Here is a 26,501-nt window from a genome sequence, read left to right on the forward strand (position 1 = left end):
TTATGTTCTATTGCTTTATTTCCAAACGTAAAAGGAATTGTCATTTGGATAAAAAGATTAAACTGGGGCTTCCCTGGTGGCGCAGTGGTTGGAGGTCCGCCTGCCGATGCAGGGGACATGAGTTCGTGCCCCGGTCCGGGAGGATCCCACATGCCGCGGAGCGGCTGGGCCCATGAGCCATGGCCGCTGAGCCTGCGCGTCCGGAGCCTGTGCTCCGCAACGGGAGAGGCCACAGCAGTGAGAGGCCCGCATGCCGCAAAAAAAAAAAAAAAAAAAAAATTAAACTGACTCATTCTTAGACAAACATTTATTAAGCATTTTGTACTAGGCACTAGGATTACAAAGATAAACAGATTATAGTCTGACATCAGTCAGGGGCTTCTCATTCCAGTAAAGGAAAGAGGTACTTAAAGCAGTAGCTTCTGCACAGAGGAAGGAGAAAATCACTTTAATTGTCTTAATGGTGGGGACTGAATGTTAGAAAGGCACCAGTTTCAAAGGGTAGTAAATGCCTCGTTAAGTGTTTAAAACGATTTTCACACCTTAATCTTTAGCTGGGCACTACCGTAGTGTAGATGGTACATGACAGAACTCCCCCAAGAGCCACAGTGAGCTGTAGACAGGCTCACAGACGGGAACCTGTCCCCAGATCCCCGCTGGGAACACAGGTGAGAGGTGCCTGTGCCCAGCACATCCCCTCCACCAGCGGTGAACAGTTGCTCAGCATCTGGCACGGACTTAGCACCGTGCTAGGGGCAGAGGTGCACACACATACCAAGATGTGGATGATGAGGTTCCTGCTTATCAGAAGCTCAGAATCCAGATGGGGAGATAAGACAATTTGTGTTGAATGACGCTTTCATACTAACTCAGGAAAAGACTAAACCAAATTCAAATGATGCTTCCATATGGCCCACAGACAATGGACAGGAAGCTTGAATGCCTAGAGAAATGTCTTAGAGGGAAACAGTTGGTAGACTCATAAACAGATCCAGGTACTGAGCTATAGTGTAGAAGAGTAGATAAGCAAAATTGTATACAATAAGTTCTTTAATCCACAGCCCTACACATAGTAGATATGCAATACACTTAACATCTTTTTGGATTGAGAGAATGTGTTAATGACTGGGGCTCGGTTATTACTACAAATATGTCAAGAAAAATCAGTCTTTTTAGTTTTTTTGTTTGTTTTGTTTTTTAGGTCAAGAAGTGGTTTTCAAGTGCCTTGGGGAAGGAATTCTTGAGAAAGCCTTTCAGGGGTATAATGCTTGCATTTTTGCATATGGACAGACAGGTAAGTAGCCACTTACAGTCAGTGATATTAAATGTGCATTTCTTAAAACATAGATATAGAAAACACTTTGGGAAACCATAGAAAAACGCTTCTGACTTCACGGGTTTGGCTGCATTAGATGATCAAAAGTAATCTTCATTTTGAAGGTTTGACAGTTGTGGTAACTGAGTAATTTTAGTGTTATGAGCAAAGCTAGTTTTAAACTATTAGTGTCATTTTCCTAAATTATAGTTTTAACCTGTATTTGAACTAAGAAAATAATTACCAGTTTCTCGGTATAAATGTTATAGCGAAAAACTGTAGAAAAACTCTTAGTATCGTCCTCTTAGTATCATCTAGAGGACTTCACCAGGATAGTAAACAAAAACAGGCTAGTGGCTCAGCCATTAGCCCTCTGAGCCACCATCATTTCAATTATAAAGTTGGAATAAATCAATAAATCATAACAATACTGCCTATTGTCACATCACAGGACAATTAGGGGAATATATATCAAAGCACTTTCACAAATGTGAAATATTGATATTTTGTGGGTAAAATACTGTTAATGTTACTTGATGGTGATATTTGATATTTACCATGTGTACTTTTAAAGATTACATATTTGTAGTGCTTACATTTGTACGTATCCATCTGTAAGAGAGGTGCCCTCTGGGTCTCACAGTGAAAGTCAAACTGGAGGCCGTGAGTATAATAGAAAGAATAGTAGCCTTGGTGTCCAAGGGACTGGCCTTTGGGGGCCAAATTGTCCGCTTCTGCTGTGTGACCTTGGCTGCTGTGTATGAAACACTTGTGTAGCTGAAGCATTACAGTTTGCTTCCTCTTCCATCCTCCTTTCTTTCTGCTTGCCCTTCTCCAGGCTCAGGAAAATCCTTCTCCATGATGGGCAATGCTGAGCAGCGGGGCCTCATTCCAAGGCTCTGCTGTGCTTTATTTCAAAGGATCTCTCTGGAGCAAAATGAGTCACAGACCTTTAAAGTTGAAGTATCCTATATGGAAATTTATAATGAGAAAGTTCGGGATCTTTTAGACCCCAAAGGGTAAGTTAGTGGTTGAAATTAACCTTGTAGTAGGGGTAATAATTTTAAGTGATCCTGAAGTTAAAGTTGCAGGTGAGTATATGTATTTGTGCCCTTGGTTGGTACTCTAGTTTCAGTTCATTTACTGAGAAATCATCAGCTTCTCAAAGCCTGTTGGTATATCTAGTATTCATAGTTTATCCTATATTCGTGTATAAAGTTGCTTACATATGCCATTTAAAAGGATGTTTTTTACTATTTTGTTATTTTTGCCACCATGGTTTATTCATAAAAATTGAGTTAAAAATGACACATTGGTCCTTCCATTTATGTTGGAAAGTAGCACCTCTAAATTGGAGGCAAAGTGGTTGAAGGTTTCAAATGACCCAGCCTAAGCAAGTCATTCTTTTCCAGGGATGTACACTGGAATCACTTGGGAGGCTTTTTAAGGATATACTGGCCTGAGCCCCCGCTCTAGCGCTTATGATTCAGTAGACCCAGGGAGAAACCCAGGCATCTGTATTTTTTAAAAGCTAGGTGGTAAAAACCAGACGAGTTTGTTTCATAGAGGAAGGAGAGGGCCATTTACCTTTTTATTAATTAAAATTTTTATTGATTTAAAAATAATATATATAAAAATTTAGAAAGTAGGTAAATGTAAGAAGAAATAAAAATGACCTATAATTCCATCACTCAGAAATAACTGCTGTTAACGCTTTGGTGCATTTTGATCCTGTGTTTCAAATCTATGGGGTGGATGTGTGGTATGCGTGTTTAGGTTCTTCTCTAAATACAATTCAATATCCTGAATTGTTTATATAACATGATGAAAATATTTTTAAATGTTTTTAACAGCTGTATAATCAAGGGTATAATTAGAGGCATAAGATAAAAATTATGGTTGGAAAGGAAGTGACCCAATCATCAGAAATAGTTTTAGTTATTAACTGTTTAATGCATATGAAAGAACATTTACGATATATGTAAGGTTTAAAGAATAATAAAATCAATGACTGTCCTACTCACTGTTTGACTTAATAAATGGAACATGACTGATATTTTTGAAGCCACCTGTGTGCTCCTCTTTGATACTGTTTCAACTCCTACCATTCCTACTATTACGAATTTTTTTTTTTTTACTATTACGAGTTTTATATTTCTCATTATCTTCCTCCTCTTTAAGAGTTTACACATAATTTTGCACAATTTTTAACTGTGTGTAAGTGGCATCATAATACATGTGTCCTTCGGTGACTTGCTACTTTTCCCCTCAATGATTCATTCGTTCTGATATATGAAGTAATAACTTATTGATTTTTACTGCTCTTTAGTATTCCACTATATGATTATACCATAATTTATTTATTCTGTCTCCTGTCATTTGTGTGGTTTCCATTTTTTACCACTACTGTGCTGCTCTGAGCATTCTTGTACATTCCTCCTGGTGTACAAATGCAGGAGTTTCTAGGGAATACATCCAGAAGTGGAATTGTGGGTCAGAAGCTACAGCATCTTCAACTTTGGTACTGCGAACCTGTTTTCCGAAACGGTTGTACCAGTTTACACTCCCACCAGCAGTGTACAAGAATCCCAGATGTTAGACACCATCAGAAGCACTTGATATTGTGCTAGATTTATTTTTTCTTGCTCATGAATAGCATTAAAGAATCTCTGGTTGTGCAAACAGACTGAGCCGTGTTCTGAATCCTTGGGCATCAAAGCAGCTCTCTTGAAACTGTGCACTTGGTCTGCCCTTGTTTAGAGTACGGCAGAATTGCTTGTTGTCACATTGCATTCTTCATCCTTAAAATAACGTTAGTAAAACCTACTTTGTGGAATTGTGAGATTAAGATTAAGTGAGATAACTGAGAGGTTCTTAGGGAACAACGTCGAGACTTCGGGAAGTGCTCATGCTTAGTTTCTTTTTTCCACACTTGAGTGATGCCAAGCATTGACTCTTGATTTGAAAAGTGATTAGTATCTGATGAAAAAGGTGACGTATACAATATGGCTATAATATATATTATAGCTTTGCTTTTCATCTCAATTATCTATTGATAAGCTCTTCACATGGGTCCCAAACCAGGATTGCCATTTAAAAATTCAAAAGAGCCGTAAAATCTTCACCAGCAGAGCCAATTCTCAATATAGGATAAATATCAGTAACTACAAACAGCTACTATACTATAACATTACTTTCTGTATAAAATGGTCAGCATAGAAGCAGCTTAAATCAATGCTGCTGATCTGAAAAGGTAAATTAAAACACTTTAATATTGTTCGCTACTTGCTCAAAACCTTAAGACATTACTTACTGAGAATATGCTTATTTATAGAATAGCCTGAAGGTTAAATTCAATTCTGGCATGTTCTTTGCTTCATCTCCTTTTTTTCCCTCCTCCCACATGAAATTGAAGTTCATCTACTAAAGCAATTTGGCCTAACGTAGTATTCTGTGTACTGGCTGTTTAATTTGGGAGTAGAGATAGAATTTTTTAAATAGTATGTTACTTTAAATAGAAATCAGTATAAAAGACATTCCTCATAAGGAATGCTATTTTGCTAATCCAAATAAAATAGCTTTTAGAATACTTTTTGATTGTTAAAAAAAAAATTCCTTTGAAATTGCAATCTTAGTTTCTGAGTACTTTTAAAAGTACTTTCTTTTTAGAAACAAAAGCTCAAGTTGGGTCTGACTCATTCATTCCTTTTTCCTTTCTCTCAAAGGAGTAGACAGTCTCTTAAAGTTCGAGAGCATAAAGTTTTGGGACCGTATGTAGATGGTTTATCCCAACTGGCTGTCACTAGTTTTGAGGTAAGTGCCATTAAAAAAAAAAAGTCGTTTAAAAACGGACAGTAAGGGCTTCCCTGGTGGCGCAGTGGTTGAGAGTCCGCCTGCCGATGCAGGGGACGCGGGTTCGTGCCCCGGTCTGGGAGGATCCCACATGCCGCGGAGCGGCTGGGCCCGTGAGCCATGGCCGCTGAGCCTGCGCGTCCGGAGCCTGTCCTCCGCAACGGGAGAGGCCACAACAGTGAGAGGCCCGCGTAACGCATAAAAAAAAAAAAAACGGACAGTAAATTGAAGTATATAGGTAATGTTGAATATACTTTTATGTGAACGCTTTATAGCATATTGATGCCGTTCATGGTCTCAGAAACCCAGTATTAACCACCGCAAACAGAAGGAAAGGGCTTTAGTCACACTCTTCAGCCTGCTTGGTTGTGAGGGGTTTGCAGTATTGTTGGGAGGCCCAGTGTTTTGAGATTGCTGAATATTTTCACTAACAGCACTCTGCTGAAACAGTTCTCCCTGAAGTTTCCAGTGACGTCCTTCTGGACAGATCTGCACAAATGTAAACAGTATTTGGTAGTTATTTCAACCCTTTCTCTTTGACAGGGTCTCCGGCCTTAGTTTCCATTACTTTTCACTCTTCGGGTTCTTCTGTTTTTCTGAATCGATCCTCCCTCCATTGACCCGTTTCCTTTTCCTACTCCTTGACTTTTATGCCTTCTCATGTCCTGGCTCTATGTTTTGTCCCTATTTTTATTGTCATTACTTTGGAAATCCCATAAAAGAAACTGCTGTCTGTTGCTGAAGAATACCGATGAATAAATGAATGAGCAAATATATCCTTCCACTTAGAAGTGCCATCTGTGTGTTGTGTTTGTCTTTGCATCATTTCAGACTCAGTAGGACTAAAATTAATCTGCGAGATAACTCTCTCCAGCCATTTAAACATAGACAGTTCTATTATTGCTTAGATCAGAAATAAAGTGCAGTCATTACTTTGAAAACACTGAGATCCTGAAATGAATGAAGACCCCTCTGGCATGAAGGTGCTAAGTCAGCACTTCTGCTAAGGTGCCTGGCTCGTAGCTCAGTGTTATAAGGATCAGTGTCTGTCTCCTCCTGTTACTCATTAGTAAGAGCTGGGGAATTTGTGATTTGCATTCAGCTCTGCCTCTTATTAGGTGTGGGAAGAGTTATTTGACCTCCATGAACTTCAGTGTCCTTGTGTGTAAAATCAGGAAAATATTTTATAAAGTTCATTCATCAAAAATTGTTTAAGAGCCATAGGTTCTGGGTGTCCTAAAGCAGGTGTACAGAGACGAAGAAGGAAAGTTTCCTGTCCTGGGAGAGCCACGGTGTTGGAGGAGGGAGGCAAATAATCAAGCAGTAGAGAGCTTTGCAGGAGAGTTAGAATAAAACAAGGTAACTACCGTTATTGAGTATCTGGAATGCTCAATAAATATTAGCTCTTTTCTCCTTAGTAACTTGCAAAGGGAAAAATAGGTACTTAACAGAGGAGGAAGACGATTGCAGGATGGAAAGAATGGGGGAGCGGTGGAGTCAAGATGGTGGTGTGGGAAGACGCGGAGTTAGCGTCTCCCCACAACTTGGGTGCCTGTGTGCCACTGGTGGGGGACTCTGACGCACAAGGAGATGAGAGGAACCCCAAAGTGAACCAGTAGGATGTAGGGGGACTGAGGGGGGAGGAGAAGTGGAGACCAGACAGGATCGGCACCCCTGAGGCTGGGGAGATCAGGAGAGGCAGGCAGGAGGAGCCATCCAGGAGGAGTGGGAGAGGAGTGGAGGGTGACTGCCCCTCCCACTCGGGCACAGGGAGCCTCCTGGGCTCCCAGGTGAGGTCCCCTGCCCTCTGAGACCAGGGGTGGGGGGCACACCTGGGACCCTTCTGTTCTTTGAGCCTAAGCCCCACCCCCACCCCCGCCAGCTCCCAGGGCCTTTTCCAGTCCTGTGGGTCCTAAGCATTGGCCCCACCCACCACCCAAACCTTGCCCTTGCTTAGGCCCCACCCTCTACAGCCAAGGCCTTCCTCCCCCCCCCCGCTACCCCCCTTTTTTTGGCCGCCCTAGGTGGCTTGCGGGACCTTGGTTCACAAGCCTGGGTTCAGGCCAAAGCTCCTGTGGTGGGAGCTCTAAATCCAAACCACTGGACTAACAGAGAACCCCAGACCCCAGGGAATATTCATTGGAGTGAGGTCTCATGGAGTTCCTCATCTCAGCACCAAGACTCAGCTCTACCCAATAGCCTACAAACTCCAGTGTTGGAAGCCTCAGGCCAAACAACCAGTAAGACAAGAACACAATCCCACTAATAAAAAGAAAGAACAAAACCAAAACCAAAATGAGATGGCAAAAAAATATGTCACAGATGAAGAAGCAAGGTAAAAACCTACAAGACCAAATAAATGAAGAGAAAATATGCAATCTACCTGAAAAAGAATTCAGAGTAACGATAGTAAAGATGATCCAGAATCTTGGAAATAAAATGGAGGCACAGATTGAGAAAATACAAGAAATGTTTAACAAAGATCTAGAAGAACTAAAGACCAAACAAACAGAGATAAACAACACAATAACTGAAATGAAAAATACACTAGAAGGAATCAATAACAGAATAACTGAGGTAGAAGAACGAATAAGTGACCTGGAAGACAAAATGGTGGAAATAACTGCCGAGGAGCAGAATAAAGAAAAAAGAATGAAAAGAATTGAAGACACTCTCAGAGAACTCTAGGACAACACTAGATGCAGCAACGTTTGAATTACAGGGATTCCAGAAGAAGAAGAGAAAAAGAAAGAGACTGAGAAAATATTTGAAGAGATTATAGTTGAAAACTTCCCTAGCATGGGAAAGGAAATAGTCACCCAAGTCCAGGAAACACAGAGAGTCCCATATAGGATAAACCCTAGGAAAAACACCAAGACACATATTAATCAAACTAACAAAAATTAAATTCAAAGAAAAAATATTAAAAGCAGCAAGGGAAAAACAAAAGATAATGTACAAAGGACTCCCCATAAGGTTCCAGCTGATATTTCAGTGGAAACTCTCCAGGCCAGAAGGGAGTGGCAGGATATACTTAGAGGGATGAAAGGGAAGAACCTACAACCAAGATTACTCTGCCCAGCAAGGATCTCATTCAGATTTGATGGAGAAGTCAAAAGCTTTTCAGACAAGCAAAAGCTAAGAGAATTCAACACCACCACACCAGCTTTACAACAAATGTTAAAGAAACTTCTCTAAGCAGGAAACACAAGAGAAGAAAAAGACCCACAAAAACAAACCCAAAACAATTAAGAAAATGGTAATAGGAGCATGGTACTGATAATAACCTTGAATGTAAATGGATTAAATACCCCAACCAAAAGACACAGCCTGGCTGAATGGGTACAAAAACAAGACCCATATATATGCTGTCTGCAAAAGACCCACTTCGGACCTAGGGACACATATAGACTGAAAGTGAAGGGATGGAAAAGGATATTCCATGCAAATGGAAATCAGAAGAAAACTGGAGTAGCAATACTCGTGTCAGATAAAGTAGACTTTAAAATAAAGACTGTTACAAGAGGTAAGGAGGGACACTACATAATAATCAAAGGATCAATCCAAGAAGAAGATATAACAGTTATAAATGTTTATGCACCCAACATAGGAGCACCTCAATACATAAGGCAAATGCTAACAACCATGAAAGGAGAAATCGACAGTAACACAATAATAGAAGGGGACTTTAACACTCCACTTACACCAATGGACAGATCATCCAAACAGAAAATAAAGAAACACAAGCTTTAAACAACACAATAGACCAGATAGATCTAACTGATGTTTATAGAACATTCCACCCAAAAGTGGTAAAATACACTTTCTTCTAAAGTGCACATGGAACATTCTCCAGGATAGATCACATCTTGGGTCACAAATCAAGCCTCGGAAAATTTAAGAAAATTGAAATCGTATCAGGCATTTTTTCCGACCACAATGCTATGAGATTGGAAATTGATTAAAGGAAAAAAACTGTAAGAAACACAAACACATGGAGGCTAAACAGTGCACTACTAAATAACCAAGAGATTACTGAAGAAATCAAAGAAGAAAGTAAAAAATTCATAGAAACAAATGACAATGAAAACACGCCAACCCAAAACCTATGGGATGCAGCAAAAGCAGTTCTAAGAGGGAGGTTTAGAGCAATACAGTTTCACCTCAAGAAATAAGAAAAATCTCAAATAAGCAATCTAACCCTACACTTAAAACAGCTAGAGAAAGAAGAACAAAGAAACCCAAAGTCAGTAGAAGGAAAGAAATCATGAAGATCAGAGCAGAATTAAATGAAACAGAAATGAAGAAAACAATAGCAAAGATCAATAAAACTAAAAGCTGGTTCTTTGAGAAGATAAACAAAATTGATAAACCCTTAGCCAGACTCATTAAGAAAAAAGGGAGAGGACGCAAATCAATAACATTAGACATGAAAAGGGAGAAATCACAACTGACACTGCAGAAATACAGAGGATGATAAGAGACTACTACAAACAACTATATGCCAATAAAATGGACAACCACGAAGAAATGGACAAAGTCTTGGAAAGGTACAATTTTCCAAGACTGAACCAGTAAGAATTAGAAAATATAAACAGACCGATCACAAGTAATTAAATTGAAACTGTAATTAAAAATCTTCCAACAAACAAAAGTCCAGGACCAGATGGCTTCACAGGCGAATTCTGTCAAACATTTAGAGAAGAGCTAACACCAGTCCTTCTCAAACTCTTCCAAAAAATTGCAGAGGGAGAAACCCTTCCAAATTCATTCTACAACGCCATTATCACCCTGATATTAAAACCAGAAAAAGATGTCACAAAAAAAGAAAATTATAGACCAGTATCACTGATGAACATAGATGCAAAAATCCTGAACAAAATACTAGCAAACAGAATCCAACAGCACATTAAAAGGATCATAAACCACGATCAACTGGGATTTATCCCAGGGCTTCAAGGATTGTTCAGTATACGCAAATCAATACAACACATTAACAAGTTAAGGAATAAAAACCATATGATCATCTCAATAGATGCAGAAAAAGCTTTTGACAAAATTCAACACCTGTTTATGATAAAAACTCTCCAGAAAATGGGCATAGAGGGAACCTCCCTCAACATAGTAAAGGCCATATATGACAAACCCACAGCAAACATCATACTCAATGGTGAAAAACTGAAAGCATTTCCACTAAGATCAGGAACAAGACAAGGATGTCCACTCTCGCCACTCTTATTCAACATAGTTTGGAAGTCCTAGCCTCAGCAGTCAGAGAAGAAAAAGAAAAGGAATACAAATTGGAAAAGAAGAAGTAAAACTGTCACTGCCGATGACACGATAGTATACATAGAAAATCCTAAAGGTGCCACCAGAAAACTACTAGAACTAATCAATGAACTTGGTAAGGTTGCAGGATACAAAATTAATGCACAGAAATCTCTGGCATTCCTATACACCAACAACAAAAAATCAGAGAAATTAAGGAAACACTCTGATTTACCATTGCAACAAAAAGAATAAAATACTTAGGAATAAACCTGCTTAAGGAGGCGAAAGGCTTGTACTCAGAAAACTATAAAACACTGATGAAAGAAATCAAAGGTGACATAAACAGATGGAGAAATATACCGTGTTCTTGAGTTAGAAGAATCAATATTGTGGAAATGACTGTACTACCCAAAGCAATCTACAGATTCAGTGCAATCCGTATCAAACTACCAATAGCATTCTTCACAGAATTAGAACAAAAAATTTTACAATTCATATGGAAACACAAAAGACCCCGAATGGCCAAAGCAAACTTGAGAAAGAAAAATGGAGTTGGAGGAATCAGGCTCCCTGACTTCAAATTATACCACAAAGCTACAGTAATCAAGACAGTATTGTACTGGCACAGAAACAGAAATATAGATCAATGGTGCAGGATAGAATGCCCAGAGGTAAACCCACACACATATGGGCACTTAATTTATGACAAAGGAGGCAAGAACATACAATGGAGAAAAGACAGCCTCTTCAATAAGTGGTGCTGGGAAAACTACCATTATATGTAAAAGAATGAATTTAGAACACTACCTAACACCATACAGAAAAATAAACTCCAAATGGATTAAAGACTTAAATGTAAGATCAGACACTATAAAACTCTTAGAAGAAAACATAAGAAAACACTCTTTGACATAAACCACAGCAAGATCTTTTGTGACCCACTTCCTAGAGTAGTGGAAATAAAAACAAAAACAAATGGGACTTAATTAAACTTAAAAGCTTTTGCACAACAAAGGAAACCATAAACAAGACAAAAAGACAGCCCTCAGAATGGGAGAATATATTTGCAAATGAAACAATAGACAACAGATTAGTCTACAAAATATACAAACAGCTCATGGAGCTCAATATCAAAAAAACAATCCAGTTAAAAAATGGGTGGAAGACCTAAATAGACATTTCACCAAGGAAGACATATACATATGGCCAAGAGGCACATGAAAAGATGCTCAGCAGCACTAATTATTAGAGAAATGCAAATCAAAACTGCAATGAGGTATCACCTCACACCACTCAGAATGGCCATTATCAAAAAATCCAGAAACAGTAAATGCTGGAAAGGGTGTGGTGAAAAGGGAACCCTCCTGCACTGTTGGTGGGAATGTAAATTGATACAACCACTATGGAAAACGGTATGGAGGTTCCTTAAAAAACTAAAAATAGAATTACCATATGACCCAGCCATCTCACTACTGGACATGTACCCTGAGAAAACCACAATTCAAAAAGAGACATGTATGTACTACAATGTTCATTGCAGCACTATTTACAGTAGCCAGGACATGGAAGCAAGCTAAGTGTCCATTGACAGATGAACGGATAAAGAAGATGTGGCACATATATACAGTGGAATATTACTCAGCCATAAAAAGAAACGAAAACTGTAGTTACCTGTAGTGAGGTGGATGGCCCTAGAATCTGTCCTACAGAGTGAAGTAAGTCAGAAAGAGAAAAACAAATACCGTATGCTAATGCATATATATGGAATTAAAGAAAACAAAAAACTGGTAGTGATGAACCTAGTTGCAGGGCAGGAATAAAGAAGTAGACCTAGAAAATGGACTTGAGTACATAGGGTGGGAGGGCAAAGCTGGGGTGAAGTGAGAGTAGCATCGATGTGTATACACTACCAAATGTAAAATAGTTGGCTGGTGGGAAGCAGCCGCATAGCACAGGGAGATCTGCTCGGTCCTCTGCGATGACCTAGCAGGTGGGATAGGGAGGATGGGAGGGAGGCTCAAGAGGGAGGGGATATGGGGACATGTGTATGCATATGGATGATTCGCTTTGTTGTGCAGTAGAAACTAACACAGTATTGTGAAGCAATTATGCTCCAATAAAGATCTATTAAAAAAATAAAGGAAAATAAAACCTCTGTTGAGCACAGGGAATTCTACTCAATACTCTGTAATGACCTCTATGGGGAAAGAATCTAAAAAACGAGCAGATGTATGTATATGTATAACCGAATCACTTTTCTGTACAGCAAAAACTAACACAACATTGTAAATCCAACTATACTCCAATAGAAATTTTTAAAAATAAATAGAAAGAATGGGGGAGACATTTCATCCACTAGAAAGCACTGAGGGAGTGGAAGCTCGAAACAGGCTCTGTGGAGGAGAAGCAGGAGGTTTATATGGAAGGGTGGTGACAGATGCGTCATAATGAACACATACGCTTGATGGGCAGGATGCTGTTCTTGGGTTTTTTGCTTCTAATATTTTCCCTCTGCTTTTTCTCCAGGATATTGAGTCATTGATGTCCGAGGGAAATAAGTCTCGGACGGTAGCCGCGACCAACATGAATGAAGAAAGTAGCCGCTCCCATGCTGTGTTCAACATCATCATCACACAGACGCTGTATGACCTACAGTCTGGGGTGAGGGATCGGGTAGAACCTTCGGTAGCAGTGAAAGAGCTCTACCTTCATGAGTGAACTGTTTCATGACTGGATTCAGCTCCTGAGAACTTTATGCCAGCTCTTCTACTTACTAGATGAGCTACTTTGCTTACATCATTTAATTTGTTAGGTCTTACTTTATATATAACATTTTTTAAAAAATTGGATTCCTTGTATAAACTCCCTAAAGAACGTGATGATGTCACCGTACAGCTTTTACTATGTATCCTTTCATACTGAAATTCCCCTAAAAACAACTGGGTTTACTTCATAGTCATTAAGGGATATTAAAGAGGAAACCGCCGCAACATTTAGCCTCAAGAAAGCTTTTTCAAAAAAAGAAGAATTTGACCTGAATACGGGGGAATCCTCATGTCCTGGTATGTTCTCATAGGTGCATAAAAGCTCCAGCTTTCTGACTGTATTCTGGAAAGCCCAGTGCACTTGCTTCCCAACTACAAAACAAAATGCCACACTGCTACGCCAACCTAAATTTTGCCCGTGAAACTGCTAGACCAAGAGCTCTTCTTACAATTTAAGATCTTCTTGAGGAGTATGCCTTGTTGTAACGGGATGGCTTTCGTTGTGGTGCTGAGATATATGTAGACGTCTGTGTGGTTTCTGCACTCATGTGTGTCGTATCTCTCGTTTCTCACGACTAGAATTCGGGAGAGAAAGTGAGCAAGGTCAGCTTGGTGGACCTGGCGGGTAGCGAGAGAGTGTCTAAAACGGGAGCTGCGGGAGAGCGACTGAAAGAAGGCAGCAACATTAACAAGTAAGAGGCTGGTGCAACTCCCGCGTTAAACTGGAACACCCCACCCAGCTTCTTGTGTGCCTGGGGGACTTGTCGCATTACCAGGGGTCAGATGGCTCTGATCACAGATGGTTCAGAGTCTGTGTAGCTTTAATGAACTGGGTTGAAGAAGGACATTCACCTGCCTCTATTGAGATGCATGAGGTTTAGTAAAATGCCTCAAACATTGTACAAACACCCAGTGTATCACTGTATAATATCGTCTTAGGTGAACACAAGTTGCAGTTTTGCAAATCAAATCATATCTTAAATTTAACTCGAGGAGCTTATTCTGAAGAGAAAATCTGCTTTGAATCCCTTTGTAAGGCTAATACGGTTTAAACATCAATATCTCCCCCCAAAAAGTAACATTTCTTGACGAACTGCCGTCCTGAAATCTCACTCTCTGCCTGAGTGCCTGCAGCATGCCTAGGGATGTGGTGAAGGCTGGAGGAGAGCCGAGGTGCAGGGTGTGTAGGAGTTGGCCCGGTGGCCAGGAGATGAAGGCATTTCACTCAGAGGGTACAGCAAAGGCACAGTAAATGCCCATAATGTGCTTAGAACAAAGCCTGGCACGTAGTATACACTGAATAAATATTAATGGTCGTAGCTATTATTTTTATAAGCTGTATAAACAGCGTGAGTAGAAAGTAGCTTAGTTTGTACTTGAATTTTTCTGTTGAGACATAATAACTTGGGGTTTTGTTTAGGACAGAAGGTGACAAGAGGTAATATTGTCAGGAACATGTTTGTGCAGCTTGCATTTCAAAATGGTACCGGCACATTGTAATTTTACAAAAGTTTAAAATTAGCAGTGCAATATCACCCCCTCTATCAGATGGACAGAGCCGTGCTCACTGCACAGACTGCTGCTTTACGGGGTTAACTTCCAGTCATTCTGTCTCCTGCTCTAATAACAAAGGATTTTGCTCTATTTCATGACAAAGCATTGTAGGAGCCCAGGCGGGCATACAGCTCTGCATTCCAAAATGAGTGCAAGAACCAGGATGGGGAAGCAGAAATGAGGGTGTGAGGATGCAGGTACCAAAGAAAAGAGTGTCACCCCTCCTAGACATTTGTTTACTGGTGCTAAGCCATGCCAGCCCTTTGCCTGTGTCTACACTTGTGGGAAGCCACTGGGAATTCTGTGCTGTGAATTTATGGAAATTTTGAGTATGGCTGGCCAATCACTAGTTTCTTTTAACCTCTTACTATATGCCAGGCACTGTTCTGAATGCTCTATATGTAATGACTCACGTCAGTATCGTGAGATGGGTCTGTTATACCCATTTTACAGATGAGGAAACCAAGGCAGAGCGCACTGGAATATATCCAGGGTCACAAAACTCTAAGCGTGGATCTTAGATTTGGTTGTAGGCAGTTTGGCTCGAGAGCCCAGGCTCACCCCACTGCTGTAAGTGGGGTGCCCCAGTGTTCTGTTTGCCAGAAAGAGTCCTGATTGATACTTTTGTCCCAGAGGAAATATTAATAGTGCCCCCTTCAATTTGGACACTAAATTATGTAGTGTCTCAAACTGGACTACCTGAAGGCCACATGATAACATGATTTAGGTACTCCAGCTACTGGCTCTTTTCCATTATGACTTACTGGATTGAATGGCATTCTCTTAGCTTCCTATCATCTTTCCTTAGTTATATACTGGCTCTTTCACAACTGGATGTATGTATTCCTTACTACTAGTCTGTGAGATATCTACATTTTTATGGTTCTTTTTAGTTTTGGGAGCACTTTCATATGTATCATTTCATGTGAGGTTCATTATATGTGTCTTTTTCTCTGTTTAAAGATGAGGTTAGAGATATTTAAGTAGTATGAATAAAAGCTGAGCAGATGTTTATTAAGCCTCTGTTATGTGTCTGGCACTGCCTTAGATGTGGGGATGCAAGAGGAACTTAGATATCGTTGTAGACAGAATGTTGCTTGCCTGTCCTCCAAATATGTCCAGGTCCTAATTCCCAAAACATGTGCACATTTTACCTCACAAAGGGATTTTGCAGATGTGATTAAGTTAAGATTTTGAGATGAGAAGATGATTCGGGTGGGTCTAATCAGAAAGCTCCTTATTAGTGAAAGAAGGAAGTGGCAGAGCCAGCGTCAGGGTGACGTGGGTGAGAAAGACCTCACAGTCCATTGCTCACGTGAGGACGGAGGAAGGGGCCATGGGCCGAGAGACGTGGGCACCTGGAAAAGGCGAGGAAACGGTTCTCCCCTCGAGCCTCCCGAAGGCACATAGCACTGTCGGCACCTTGGTTTTAGCTCAGGGAAGCACATTCTGGACTTCTGGCCTCCAGAACTGTAAGATGATACAGTTGTGTTGTTTTAGGCCACTGTGTCTGTGGTTATTTGTTACAGCATGAGTGCTGCCCTCGAGGAGCACATAGGTTAAGATACAGTAAGTTAGTTCATTCGAAAAAGCAAAAGGAGGTGGGGGGATTTTCTCGAGCAGGTGATGTTGAGAAGTGCTACGTCACCCAGCATTGAAGCTTGTTTTTATAGGACACATTGACCAGCCTGTGGATGTTTGCCAAGTTGTTCTTGTGCTTTTCCCAAAATAACTGGCTCGAAGGGAGTGGAGCCATCTCTGAACCCTTTCCCTTGAACCTTAGTCCAGGCCTTTTTTCTTTACCCCACACATCTCTCTCAGCTCCCTGAGTTGGTGCATGTGTGCCGGGAGCCCACTGTGGGTCCAGGTCTCCACCAGGTGTCCTCCAAGTTCTCAGCATGGTCCTTGGTACGTAGTCACTGAATTGATGGGACATCTTCTCACAGTAGGACCATGCCGTGGTCGCCACAGCTGTCTTAGAGACCTTTGTAGAAAGAGAGGCCCATAGTCCTTTACCTGCAGTTCCAAAATCCAAAGTGCTCTGAAAACCAAGTGCTTTTCTGATTTTCTTCATAGCTCACTTGTTGGTGAACCCTCACCTGAACTCTGATGAGGTCTTTATCTTCATTTCCGGTCTTTATTTACTCATTTAGTGTGGCCATTCATAAGTTTAGCTGCATAAACGTTAATGAATTTTACAATGGGCTGCTGTCCCAGATCCCACCAGTGGTCATGAGTAAGTGTGTGCACTGAACTTCCTCAAATCCAAAATATTCTGAATTTCAAAACACATGTGGCCCCAAGGATATCCAGTAAGAGATAAATGGACCTGCACTTTTTTGTTCTGTTTAGCAAATATGTGTTGAACACCGACTGGGCATAAGAAGAAAGGGGTGAGTAAGATCAGACCCTGGCCTCAGGAAGTTCAAGGTCCAGTGGGGAAGGAGTGATATTAATACATTAGCTGCCATAGAAACTTACACACAGGGTGTGGTGGGGACATGGGTGACAACACAGCTGGCAGGTTTGCGGGAGGCTTCCCAGAGGAGACACGGGAGCTTCTTAGTTACAGAAACTAGGGGTGTGACCTTTCCGTGCCTCTGTTTCCTCGCCTGTAAAATGTGGATGAGCAGACACTGTGAGTAAGGCTGTTGTGAGGATTAAATTAGTGACTACTTGTAGCATGCTTAGAACAAGCCTACCCCTAGTAAGCTCTGTGTTAAGTGTGTACTCGTAAAATAAATAGTATATTGAAACTGCTGCCTGATAGTTCCACAAATGGTTTTTTTAAGCCTTAAAATCAGTGCCCAGTGGAGGGCTAAAATTAAAGAAATCTCTGACATGTTTCCTAAGCCTCCTCCTGGGGCTTCTTTATATGGAACATGAATAATCCCCTTAAGCGGACCTGCCAGGGACTTCACACGGACATTAGTGTCTGCTTAATGGGCTATGGATTTAGGGGCTTCATCTCTCCTTAAGCTCTTAAGAGCTTTACAGCACACGTTATTCCTTCACGCGGAGAGCTAAGGCACTGTATGGCTGTACCGCCAAGGCCTGTTCCGGACTGGGGAGGGGTAGGTCATCTGTAGACCATCTTCACAGGGGACGCGTCTGGGAGTCCGTCTGCTGCTCCTCCGTCTACTGAGGGCGGAAGGACGAAGCCTTTTTCTGCTCCTGGAGACTGGTTGGTTCAACTTCTCTGAGAACTCACTTAGATCATGGAACACTCTCTAATACCCCTAGGAATGTCATTGAAAACGGTTCTGTTCTATTCTCAGCAATGGCCAACCATTAAATGCCAACAGTATTCATCTAATGAGTATCTTCCCCAGTCTCCTTTCCATTTCAATCACTGTGGTTAATAATAAAGTATATACTAAACATATCCAAAAATGGGCTCTACTGAACACTTGTTGAGGGATATTAATATATGTTACTCCTAGGATCCTGTCATATAATTTGTTTTTGTTTTTGTTTTTGCGGTACGCAGGCCTCTCACTGCTGTGGCCTCTCCCGTTGCAGAGCACAGGCTCTGGACGTGCAGACTCAGCGGCCATGGCTCACGGGCCCAGCCGCTCCGCAACATGTGGGACCTTCCTGGACCGGGGCTCGAACCCGCGTCCCCTGCATCAGCAGGCGGACTCTCAACCACTGCGCCACCAGGGAAGCCCCTATAATTTGTTTTAATAATTTATAAGCACAATGTTTCTAATGTTTCATGTGACTCAATCCTTTTTTTCTTCTTGAGCACCCTCCGTGACTCTTGTTCATTTCCCCTCAGAGACCTCATTTCAGTGGGTTTTGCCTGCAGAACTAAACATGAACTTGTACCAGGGGAGAATAAAAGTGGCCTGCCTTCTGTCCATTATTCAGGGGCGGGTGGGGGTCCTTGTTAATTTACCACTTGTGCATTGCAGGGTCCACATATGTGAAGAAAGAAATCTGAATAAATTTCTCTGTATTTAACACAAGAGACCCACAAGGGACAGAGCAAAAATTTGCTCCTGAGGATGCAGTAGCCACATCTTTTGGGACATGTGCCATTGTTACTTCAGTGTTTCCCAAAACATTCTTGTGAAATACTAGTTCCTCAAGAGGCTCTGGGGAGAAAAAGACCCCTGGATAAATAATTTTGAGAAAGGCTACTTATAAAGCCTTCCTTGGGAGATTCCCAGTGCTAAAAGCGCTCAGAAATCCTGTAGTCATGAATCCCGTATAACTTCATGATTCCCTGAGCTTACTTGATGACAGAATTCTAGGTATAACATATATTAATGTCTCCAGAACAAATGTGCAAAAGAACGTTTTTTTGGGGGGGGGCGGAAATGTTCATATGTGCTTTTTTATTACACCACAGCAATTGAAATGGAAATGAGAGTGGGAATGGTACTCATTAGATGAACATTTGAGTTTAATGGTTTGCATTAGTCACTGGAAAACGGTGAGTGGAAATGAGGCCCATACTGTAGATATAACTGTTTTCTTTCCTCTCCTGTCATGTGATGGTGCTGTCCTTTCACCATAATTTTCCACATAAATTGCCACTTTGCATTTCCCCTTTCCTGTAAGAAGTGGGGACTTCCTGGGGAAGAGGGCTAAACTCAGTTCCACTAACTTCATCATCTTTTGACTAATTCTGTAAAAGCCAAGGATTGCATTATGCTGTAAGCAACAGAAACCACTGCAATGACAACCAAGTGATGAGTTAATCTTTCTCGCTTAACAAGAAGTCAGAGGCAGGCCCAGCACGTCAGAAATGCTGTCAGGCACACAGCTGTATGTACTGACCTTAGTATGTGTTCACGCGGTTCTCATGACCTCAAGACAGCTCTACCATTCCAGGCATTGTATCCATATCTGTGTGTTCCAAACAAGATGGGGAAATGACCACCGGCTTCTGTCAGCTGACTATGTACCTTTTCTATCAGGAGAACCATAGCCTGCTTGGAAGCTCCTCCCAGGAATATCTCCCTATATCTCATTGGCCAGAACTGTGTTTCATGGCTTCTCCGAGCTGCAGAGGACTCTCTAGAGATTTTAGCTCGGTTCATCCTTCCCAGCAAAATCAGGTGTCCGTTAGCAAGTAAGAAGGGGAAAATGGATATTGGGCCAGCACCCACAGAGTGTACCCAAACTGGCCTTGAATTAGTCCTTTGTAGAAAGAGGTTCGTCTTCTGTTCTTCACTGTATTCTAGACTCAGCGTAGTAACTTGGCAAATATTGACTGCGTGCTTTCTGCAAGCCAGGCGTAGCTGTCTCTGCTGCCACGGTGGTCACAGTCTAAGTAGATAGAGCAATGCATACACGGCTGACTCTGATAAAGTTTAATAAGTCCTACAGTTATGATCTTAGAAAAAGATCACTGGAAACGTAGGTAAAATAGATTTGAAATCCATCCTAGACATTATAGATAACTCACATCACATCATATCTACTCCTAAGAGAAGGAATCTGGTGATTGGAGTTTCAAGGGAAACTAGGTAGGTTTAAGGAAGGTATAGAAAAGCAAAAAACAAAAAAGTTGAATTATGACAATTTTTTAAATTGGGGTATAGTTGCTTTACAATGTTGTGTTGGTTTCTGCTGTACAGTGAAGTGAATCAGCTGTATGTATACATATATCTGACAATTTTTCTTTTCAGCAAGCCACTTTTATTTTGATCCTCCTGAGTTTTATTTTTGATCCTCCTGAGTTTTATTTACTTTCTTTCTGATCCCAAATTCTCCCTTGTCATAGTTGGCTGTCTGTTTTTTTTGTTCTTTTTTTGTTTTTTTGCGGTACGCGGGCCTCTCACTGTTGTAGCCTCTCCCATTGCGGAGCACAGGCTCCGGATGCGCAGGCTCAGCGGACCGGGGCACGAACCCGTGTCCCCTGCATCGGCAGGCAGACTGTCAACCACTGCGCCACCAGGGAAGCCCCTGGCTGTCTGTTTATAGATGTTATCCCCTGGCCTAAGTGTTCCTTCCTCCGCAGCCAGCCCCTCCCACTTCTCCTCCCAACACCCCCCCCACCCCCCACCCCCCACCCCCCTGCCCAAGGACTCGTGGTGAGAGATTTAACCATTAGGAACTTCCTCACTGTCTCCACCTCCAGCAGGTTCAGGAAAGGAGCGGTGCTTTCCTAGAACGAGAAAGATTCCTGGAGTAACGTTTTCAGCCCCTAAAATTGGCAAAACACTCCCACCCCGTTCTGACACCCATGAGCTGCCTGTTTGCCTCCAGGCTGAAACAGCAGGGCTAGCAGCGTCCATAATTTGTTATTTTGTTATATTTTTAAGGTCCCTGGAAATAAAATTCCCATTAAAATATGTAAGCCTGGTGTTCAGCTTTCAGACATTGAACTTTCAAATGGTTTTTAGGATCCTAGATGCCCCTGGATCACTGCTTCCAGGGGGGAACCCAGAAAGGGGGGGTGGCATGGACCCCTTGTCACTGGGTAACCTGGTGACCTCTCAGACATCACTGAGTCCCACTCATTCTGCAGTTTATTTCTTTTTGTTCCAAGAGGGTCAGGTGAAGTTCTTGTTTTGAATGTATGCACACCGTTAGGTAAAGAGCATGGCTTCTACAAGCGTTAAGCTTCTCTAACTGAATAAGTTATAGAGCTGTAGGACCACTGTTAACCTCAGAATTGCCGATATTGACCCTTGAGTCGCTGAGCTCTTTGTAGTTGGTATGAATTAAAGTAATTTCTGCTGCATTTGGGTATGAAAAATTGGGGATAGTCCAAAGAGTTGCTTCCAAATGAAAATTTCATTTCAATAGTAGCAAAATATGAAAAATGCCCAGTATTCTATATCTAAAGCAGAAATGTGTTTTTGCCTTATATTGAACTCCTTTTTCCCTCTTTTTCATATATATCACATGCCATTTTTCTTAAAATTTCTTTTAAAGTGTACAATTCGGTAGCTTTATGATATTCATAGAGCTGTGTAACCGTTACCACAATCTAATTTTAAAACATTTTCATCATCCCCAAAAGAAACCTGGTGTCCAGATCATTCCCCCTTCCCCCACCTCCCCAGCCCTGGGCAACCACGACTGCCATCTCTATAGGTTTGCCTCTTTTGGATATTTCATATATAAATGGAATCAAACAGTATATGGCTGTATCAGTTTCCTAGTGTTATAACAGATTACCACAAACTGGAAGGGTTAAAACAACAGTACTATATTTTCTCACAGTTCTGAAAGCCAGAGGTCCAAAATCAAGGGATTAGCAGGGTTGGGGACTCAGAGGGAAAACCTCTTCCATGCCTCTCTCCTACCTTCTAGTGGTTGCCAGCACTCCTTGGCTTGTGGATGCATCACTCCAGTCTCTGCCTCCATTTGCACCAGTTGTTTTCCCCTGTGTGTCTTTGTGTCTTCTCATGGCTTTATTTTAAGTACACCAGTCATTGGATCAGAGCCCTCCCTAAGCCAGTATGATCTCATCTTAACTATTTACATCTGCAAGGACCTTATTTCCAAATGAGGTCACATCTAAGGTTCCGGTGGACATGAATTTGGGGGTGGGGAATGGGCACTATACAACCCAGGCCAGTGGCTTTTTGTGTTTGTCTTCTTTCACTTATAAGTTTTCAAGGTTCATCCATGTTGTAGCATGTTTCAGAACTTCATTCCTCTCATATGGCTGAATAATACTCCTTTGCAAGGACATGCCACATTTTATTCTTCCCTTCATCATTCGATGGACCTTTGGGCTGGTTCCACATTTTGCCTGTTGTGAATATTGCTGCTATGAAAATTGTTATACAAGTTTTTGTTTGGACATATGTTTTCATTTCTCTTGGGGTGGATTTGTTTAACTTTTAAATTTGTCAATTATGATACACATATTTATGTCACTTGGCAGTAATGGCTGTTGGTTATTAAAATTCTGACTCATTTTTGCCTCTTGGAATTGCTTTGTGTTTCAATGACTTTTCCAGTGACTCACCTTTGGAGAATTATATTGTGTGGTGGGAAATATGCTTTTACTCCTTTCAACTTATTTAATGGAAATCTATTGTTAACATTAGAAAGAAGGCTATGTAGTCTTTCAGTTGCTAAGCTCTAGTCACATGCTGATTTGTGTCCTTCCTTGTCTTTTATAAATACGTAGTAGCTTTTAATTTTTTAATCATTTACAAAGGGTTTTGTCTTTATGATATCATGTAACCTTCCTTGCAGTCCCGGGAGATGTCCTGAGACTGCTCTTTTCTGGCTGCTAAACTTGGAATTCAGTTGATTTCTTTTAAAAGAGCAATTGGTACTTAACTGTGATACAAGGATGTCCTTCATCCCTCAATACCACAAATCTGTTGTTTCTATGGTGATGTTTTCTCCAAGTGCAGAGAACATGTATTAACCACCACGGGACACTCATTAGCCTAGACTAGTGGTTCTCAAACTCTACCTGCATCAGAATCACCTGGAAGACTTGTGAAAGCTCAGGTTCCTGAGTCCCACCATGAATGTTTGATTCAGTAGGTCTGTGGTGGGGCCTGAGAATGTGCATTTCTAACAAGGCTGCAAGTTGTGCTGGTGCTGCTGGTCCCAGGACCACTTTTGAGGCTCATAGGCCTGGCACCTGAATGTATGTATTACTTTGGGTATTGTTCAGCCAGGGCTTCTCAAAATTTAATGTGCATGTGAATCACCTGGAGATACCTTTAACTGGTTCTGATTCAGCAGGCCTGGGAAGGCTTCCAAGATTCTGCTTGGGTAGTTCTTTGTTAGACTGTAGCAACTCCACATTGAAATAAGCTTGCCAGCTTTAAGCAAATGAACAGGATGTACCTTGTAACTGTAGTGGAAGGGTGCTTTGCAAGTTACATTGTTACTCTGGGAAAATCAGAGGCCAGAGTGGTCCAAGTTAGACTCAAAGAGTAAATGGTTGAGACTTTAAACATAATATTTGAAGTAAGTTATAATTCTCTAGTGCGATCTTTTTGTTTTGTTTTGTTTTTGCGGTACGTGGGCCTCTCACTGCTGTGTCCTCTCCCGTTGTGGAGCACAGGCTCTGGACGCGCAGGCCCAGTGGCCACAGCTCACGGGCCCAGCCGCTCCGCAGCATGTGGGATCTTCCCGGACCGGGGCACGAACCTGTGTCCCCTGCATCGGCAGTCGGACTCTCAACCACTGCGCCACCAGGGAAGCCCTCTAGTGCGATCTTTTAAATGTATGTTTCCAGGTTCTGAAGTGTATGTTTCACAGGTTCTGTGATTGATCAGAATAGACTCTACAGGGATTCTAAATTCATTCTTTTAAATTAATGGGGTTACGTTTTGTTTTCCTTTTTTTCAGCTTCTTGATAAATGAATGTAGACTTGATGATATCAGCTTTAGGGACTTCTATTTTTTATTTTTTTGCGGTATGCGGGCCTCTCACCGTTGTGGCCTCTCCTGCTGCGGAGCAGAGGCTCCGGACGCGCAAGCTCAGCGGCCATGGCTCACGGGCCCAGCCGCTCCGCGGCATGTGGGATCTTCCCGGGCCGGGGCACGAACCTGCGTCCCCTGCATCGGCAGGCGGACTCTCAACCACTGCACCACCAGGGAAGCCCGGGACTTATAATTTTATACTTACTATCTAGAAGGATTATTATTTTACGAAAACTAAATAAATACTCCATGAAACTAATTTTTTAATTTTTCTCTTGGCAGATCACTTACAACCTTGGGGTTGGTTATCTCATCGCTGGCTGACCAGGCAGCTGGCAAGGGTAAAAACAAATTTGTGCCTTATCGCGATTCAGTCCTCACTTGGCTTCTTAAGGTAATTCATTGTTCTCATGTTCTTTTCCAACTAGAAATTGGCTGTTTCAGTGGTGACAGCTGAGAAGTGTGTGCAAAATACTACACAACGAACTCCTGACAATACTGTTATCCTGATTCCTAAACATGCAGGATGAAAACTCATTCCTGTTGCCTTTTTTCCATTAATAATGCTGTTTGACAGGCATTGTGCATTGATGTGAATAGAGAGAGACCACTTTCATCTGTCCTAAACTTACTTGTGAAATACAAATCCATTTCCACACTGAGTTTTCTTCAGCACGAAGGTCATCCGTGCACGTGTGCTGCTTCCCTCACGCGTTGTGCATGGAATGGGCCTTGTTTCCTAAGATGCTATTTGAAATATTTTGCAGGATAATCTGGGGGGCAACAGCCAGACCTCTATGATCGCCACCATTAGCCCAGCAGCAGACAACTACGAAGAGACCCTCTCCACACTAAGATATGCTGATCGAGCCAAAAGAATCGTTAACCATGCCGTTGTGAATGAGGATCCCAACGCAAAAGTCATCCGGGAACTGCGGGAGGAAGTGGAGAAACTGCGAGAGCAACTCTCGCAGGCTGAGGTATGGTCAGCCCAGTTCTCCCTGTGATCCAGGCTCCCCGGCTCGTGGTGTCTGAGTGGCAAGGCGAGGTCGAGCTCGCTTGCACTTCCGGGTCGCCTCATGTGGTTCAGTAGTTCTGAGTTGATGGGCATCTTCTCCGTGCTAAGCACTGTGAAGACACAGGTGTATAACGCAAGGCTCCGTCCCATGAACTGACAGTCAAGGAAGCAGACAATTAAAAGAGAGGTGCTGCTATTGCCTGTTTGCTTCAGTCAATCAGGTGGCCCTTGAGCCCAGATCTCTTCCAATGTGAAATCCTAAGACCCAAATATGCTGCTTTGATTAACATTGTAGATTATATTCCCAGGCAGCCTTGCCATTTTCAGAGAAATTAGTTCTGTATCATCTCCTCATTAAGTCGTGGAGGACAAGGTGGTCAAGAATAGTTAGCATTTGGAAAAATTCAGAAATCTCCTTTTATTTTATCTTTTTTTATCAGCTCCTGACAGGGAACGAAATCATTTTGCATTGTTACCATCTTTCCTTGGCTTTACCCAGACTTTAATAACCATAACCCTTTCCAAATAGCTGTTGCCAGAGAGGCACTGTCTCACTGAAATAGTAACAGGACTGAGATGAAGGTCAAGTGCCTTAACTTCAGTTACATGCTTCCACATGCCAGGATTCAGATGTGTACCTAAGGCTTCTAAGAAGTTCACATTCCTTCATACCACTCTCTTCTGACCCCACAAAGAAAAGGAAGTCAAAGCCAGGGATCTGAATATTCCATCTGTTGGTGATCGTGGAGTTGCATTATAACTATTTGTTTACATGTCCTTCTCATCTTCTTGGCCACGGGCTCCTAAAGTGCAAGAGGCGTGTTTTATTAATTTTTGTTGTTGTTGTTGGTACGCGGGCCTCTCACTGTTGTGGCCTCTCCCGTTGCGGAGCGCAGGCTCCGGACGCGCAGGCTCAGCGGCCGTGGCTCACGGGCCCAGCCGCTCCGCGGCATGTGGGATCTTCCCGGACCGGGGCATGAACCCACGTCCCCTGCATTGGCAGGCGGACTCCCAACCACTGCGCCACCAGGGAAGCCCTGTTTTATTAATTTTTTTATCTCTAACCCTTAGTACAACATTGATACTGGAAAGCACTTAGCACAATGACTTGCCCATGGTAAGTGCTTGATAAATGTTGCTCTTTTTGTGATTATCATCATAATCATCGAGTGCATCAGGCTTAATTTTTTTAAAAATCGATGCCAAGAAGGGTAGCAGAACACCTGAAAAATCAAAATGCTGATAAACTTTGATGAGAGTCACGATCCTAGGAGGAGAGTATAACAGCTCTGGAATTTGTCTGTAGGTGGATGATCTCCATCCTCCCTCTTTTCTGTGAATCTGCATTTCCACTGTGACCATG

General features: G+C 41.9%; 1 protein-coding gene across 1 annotated transcript in view; it reads left to right on the forward strand.

Moving 5' to 3' along the window:
* KIF13A (kinesin family member 13A) overlaps positions 1-26,501 on the forward strand; it is a 218,578-nt gene that overhangs the window by 131,721 nt on the left and 60,356 nt on the right. Inside the window, 7 exon segments of the mRNA XM_032648491.1 lie at positions 1,202-1,294; positions 2,154-2,334; positions 5,041-5,128; positions 12,965-13,099; positions 13,783-13,895; positions 24,403-24,514; positions 24,888-25,100. Of these exon segments, the coding sequence (XP_032504382.1) occupies positions 1,202-1,294; positions 2,154-2,334; positions 5,041-5,128; positions 12,965-13,099; positions 13,783-13,895; positions 24,403-24,514; positions 24,888-25,100 (935 nt within the window).

Source organism: Phocoena sinus, chromosome 11 (genome assembly GCF_008692025.1).
Source record: "Phocoena sinus isolate mPhoSin1 chromosome 11, mPhoSin1.pri, whole genome shotgun sequence".
Classification (NCBI taxonomy): domain Eukaryota; kingdom Metazoa; phylum Chordata; class Mammalia; order Artiodactyla; family Phocoenidae; genus Phocoena; species Phocoena sinus.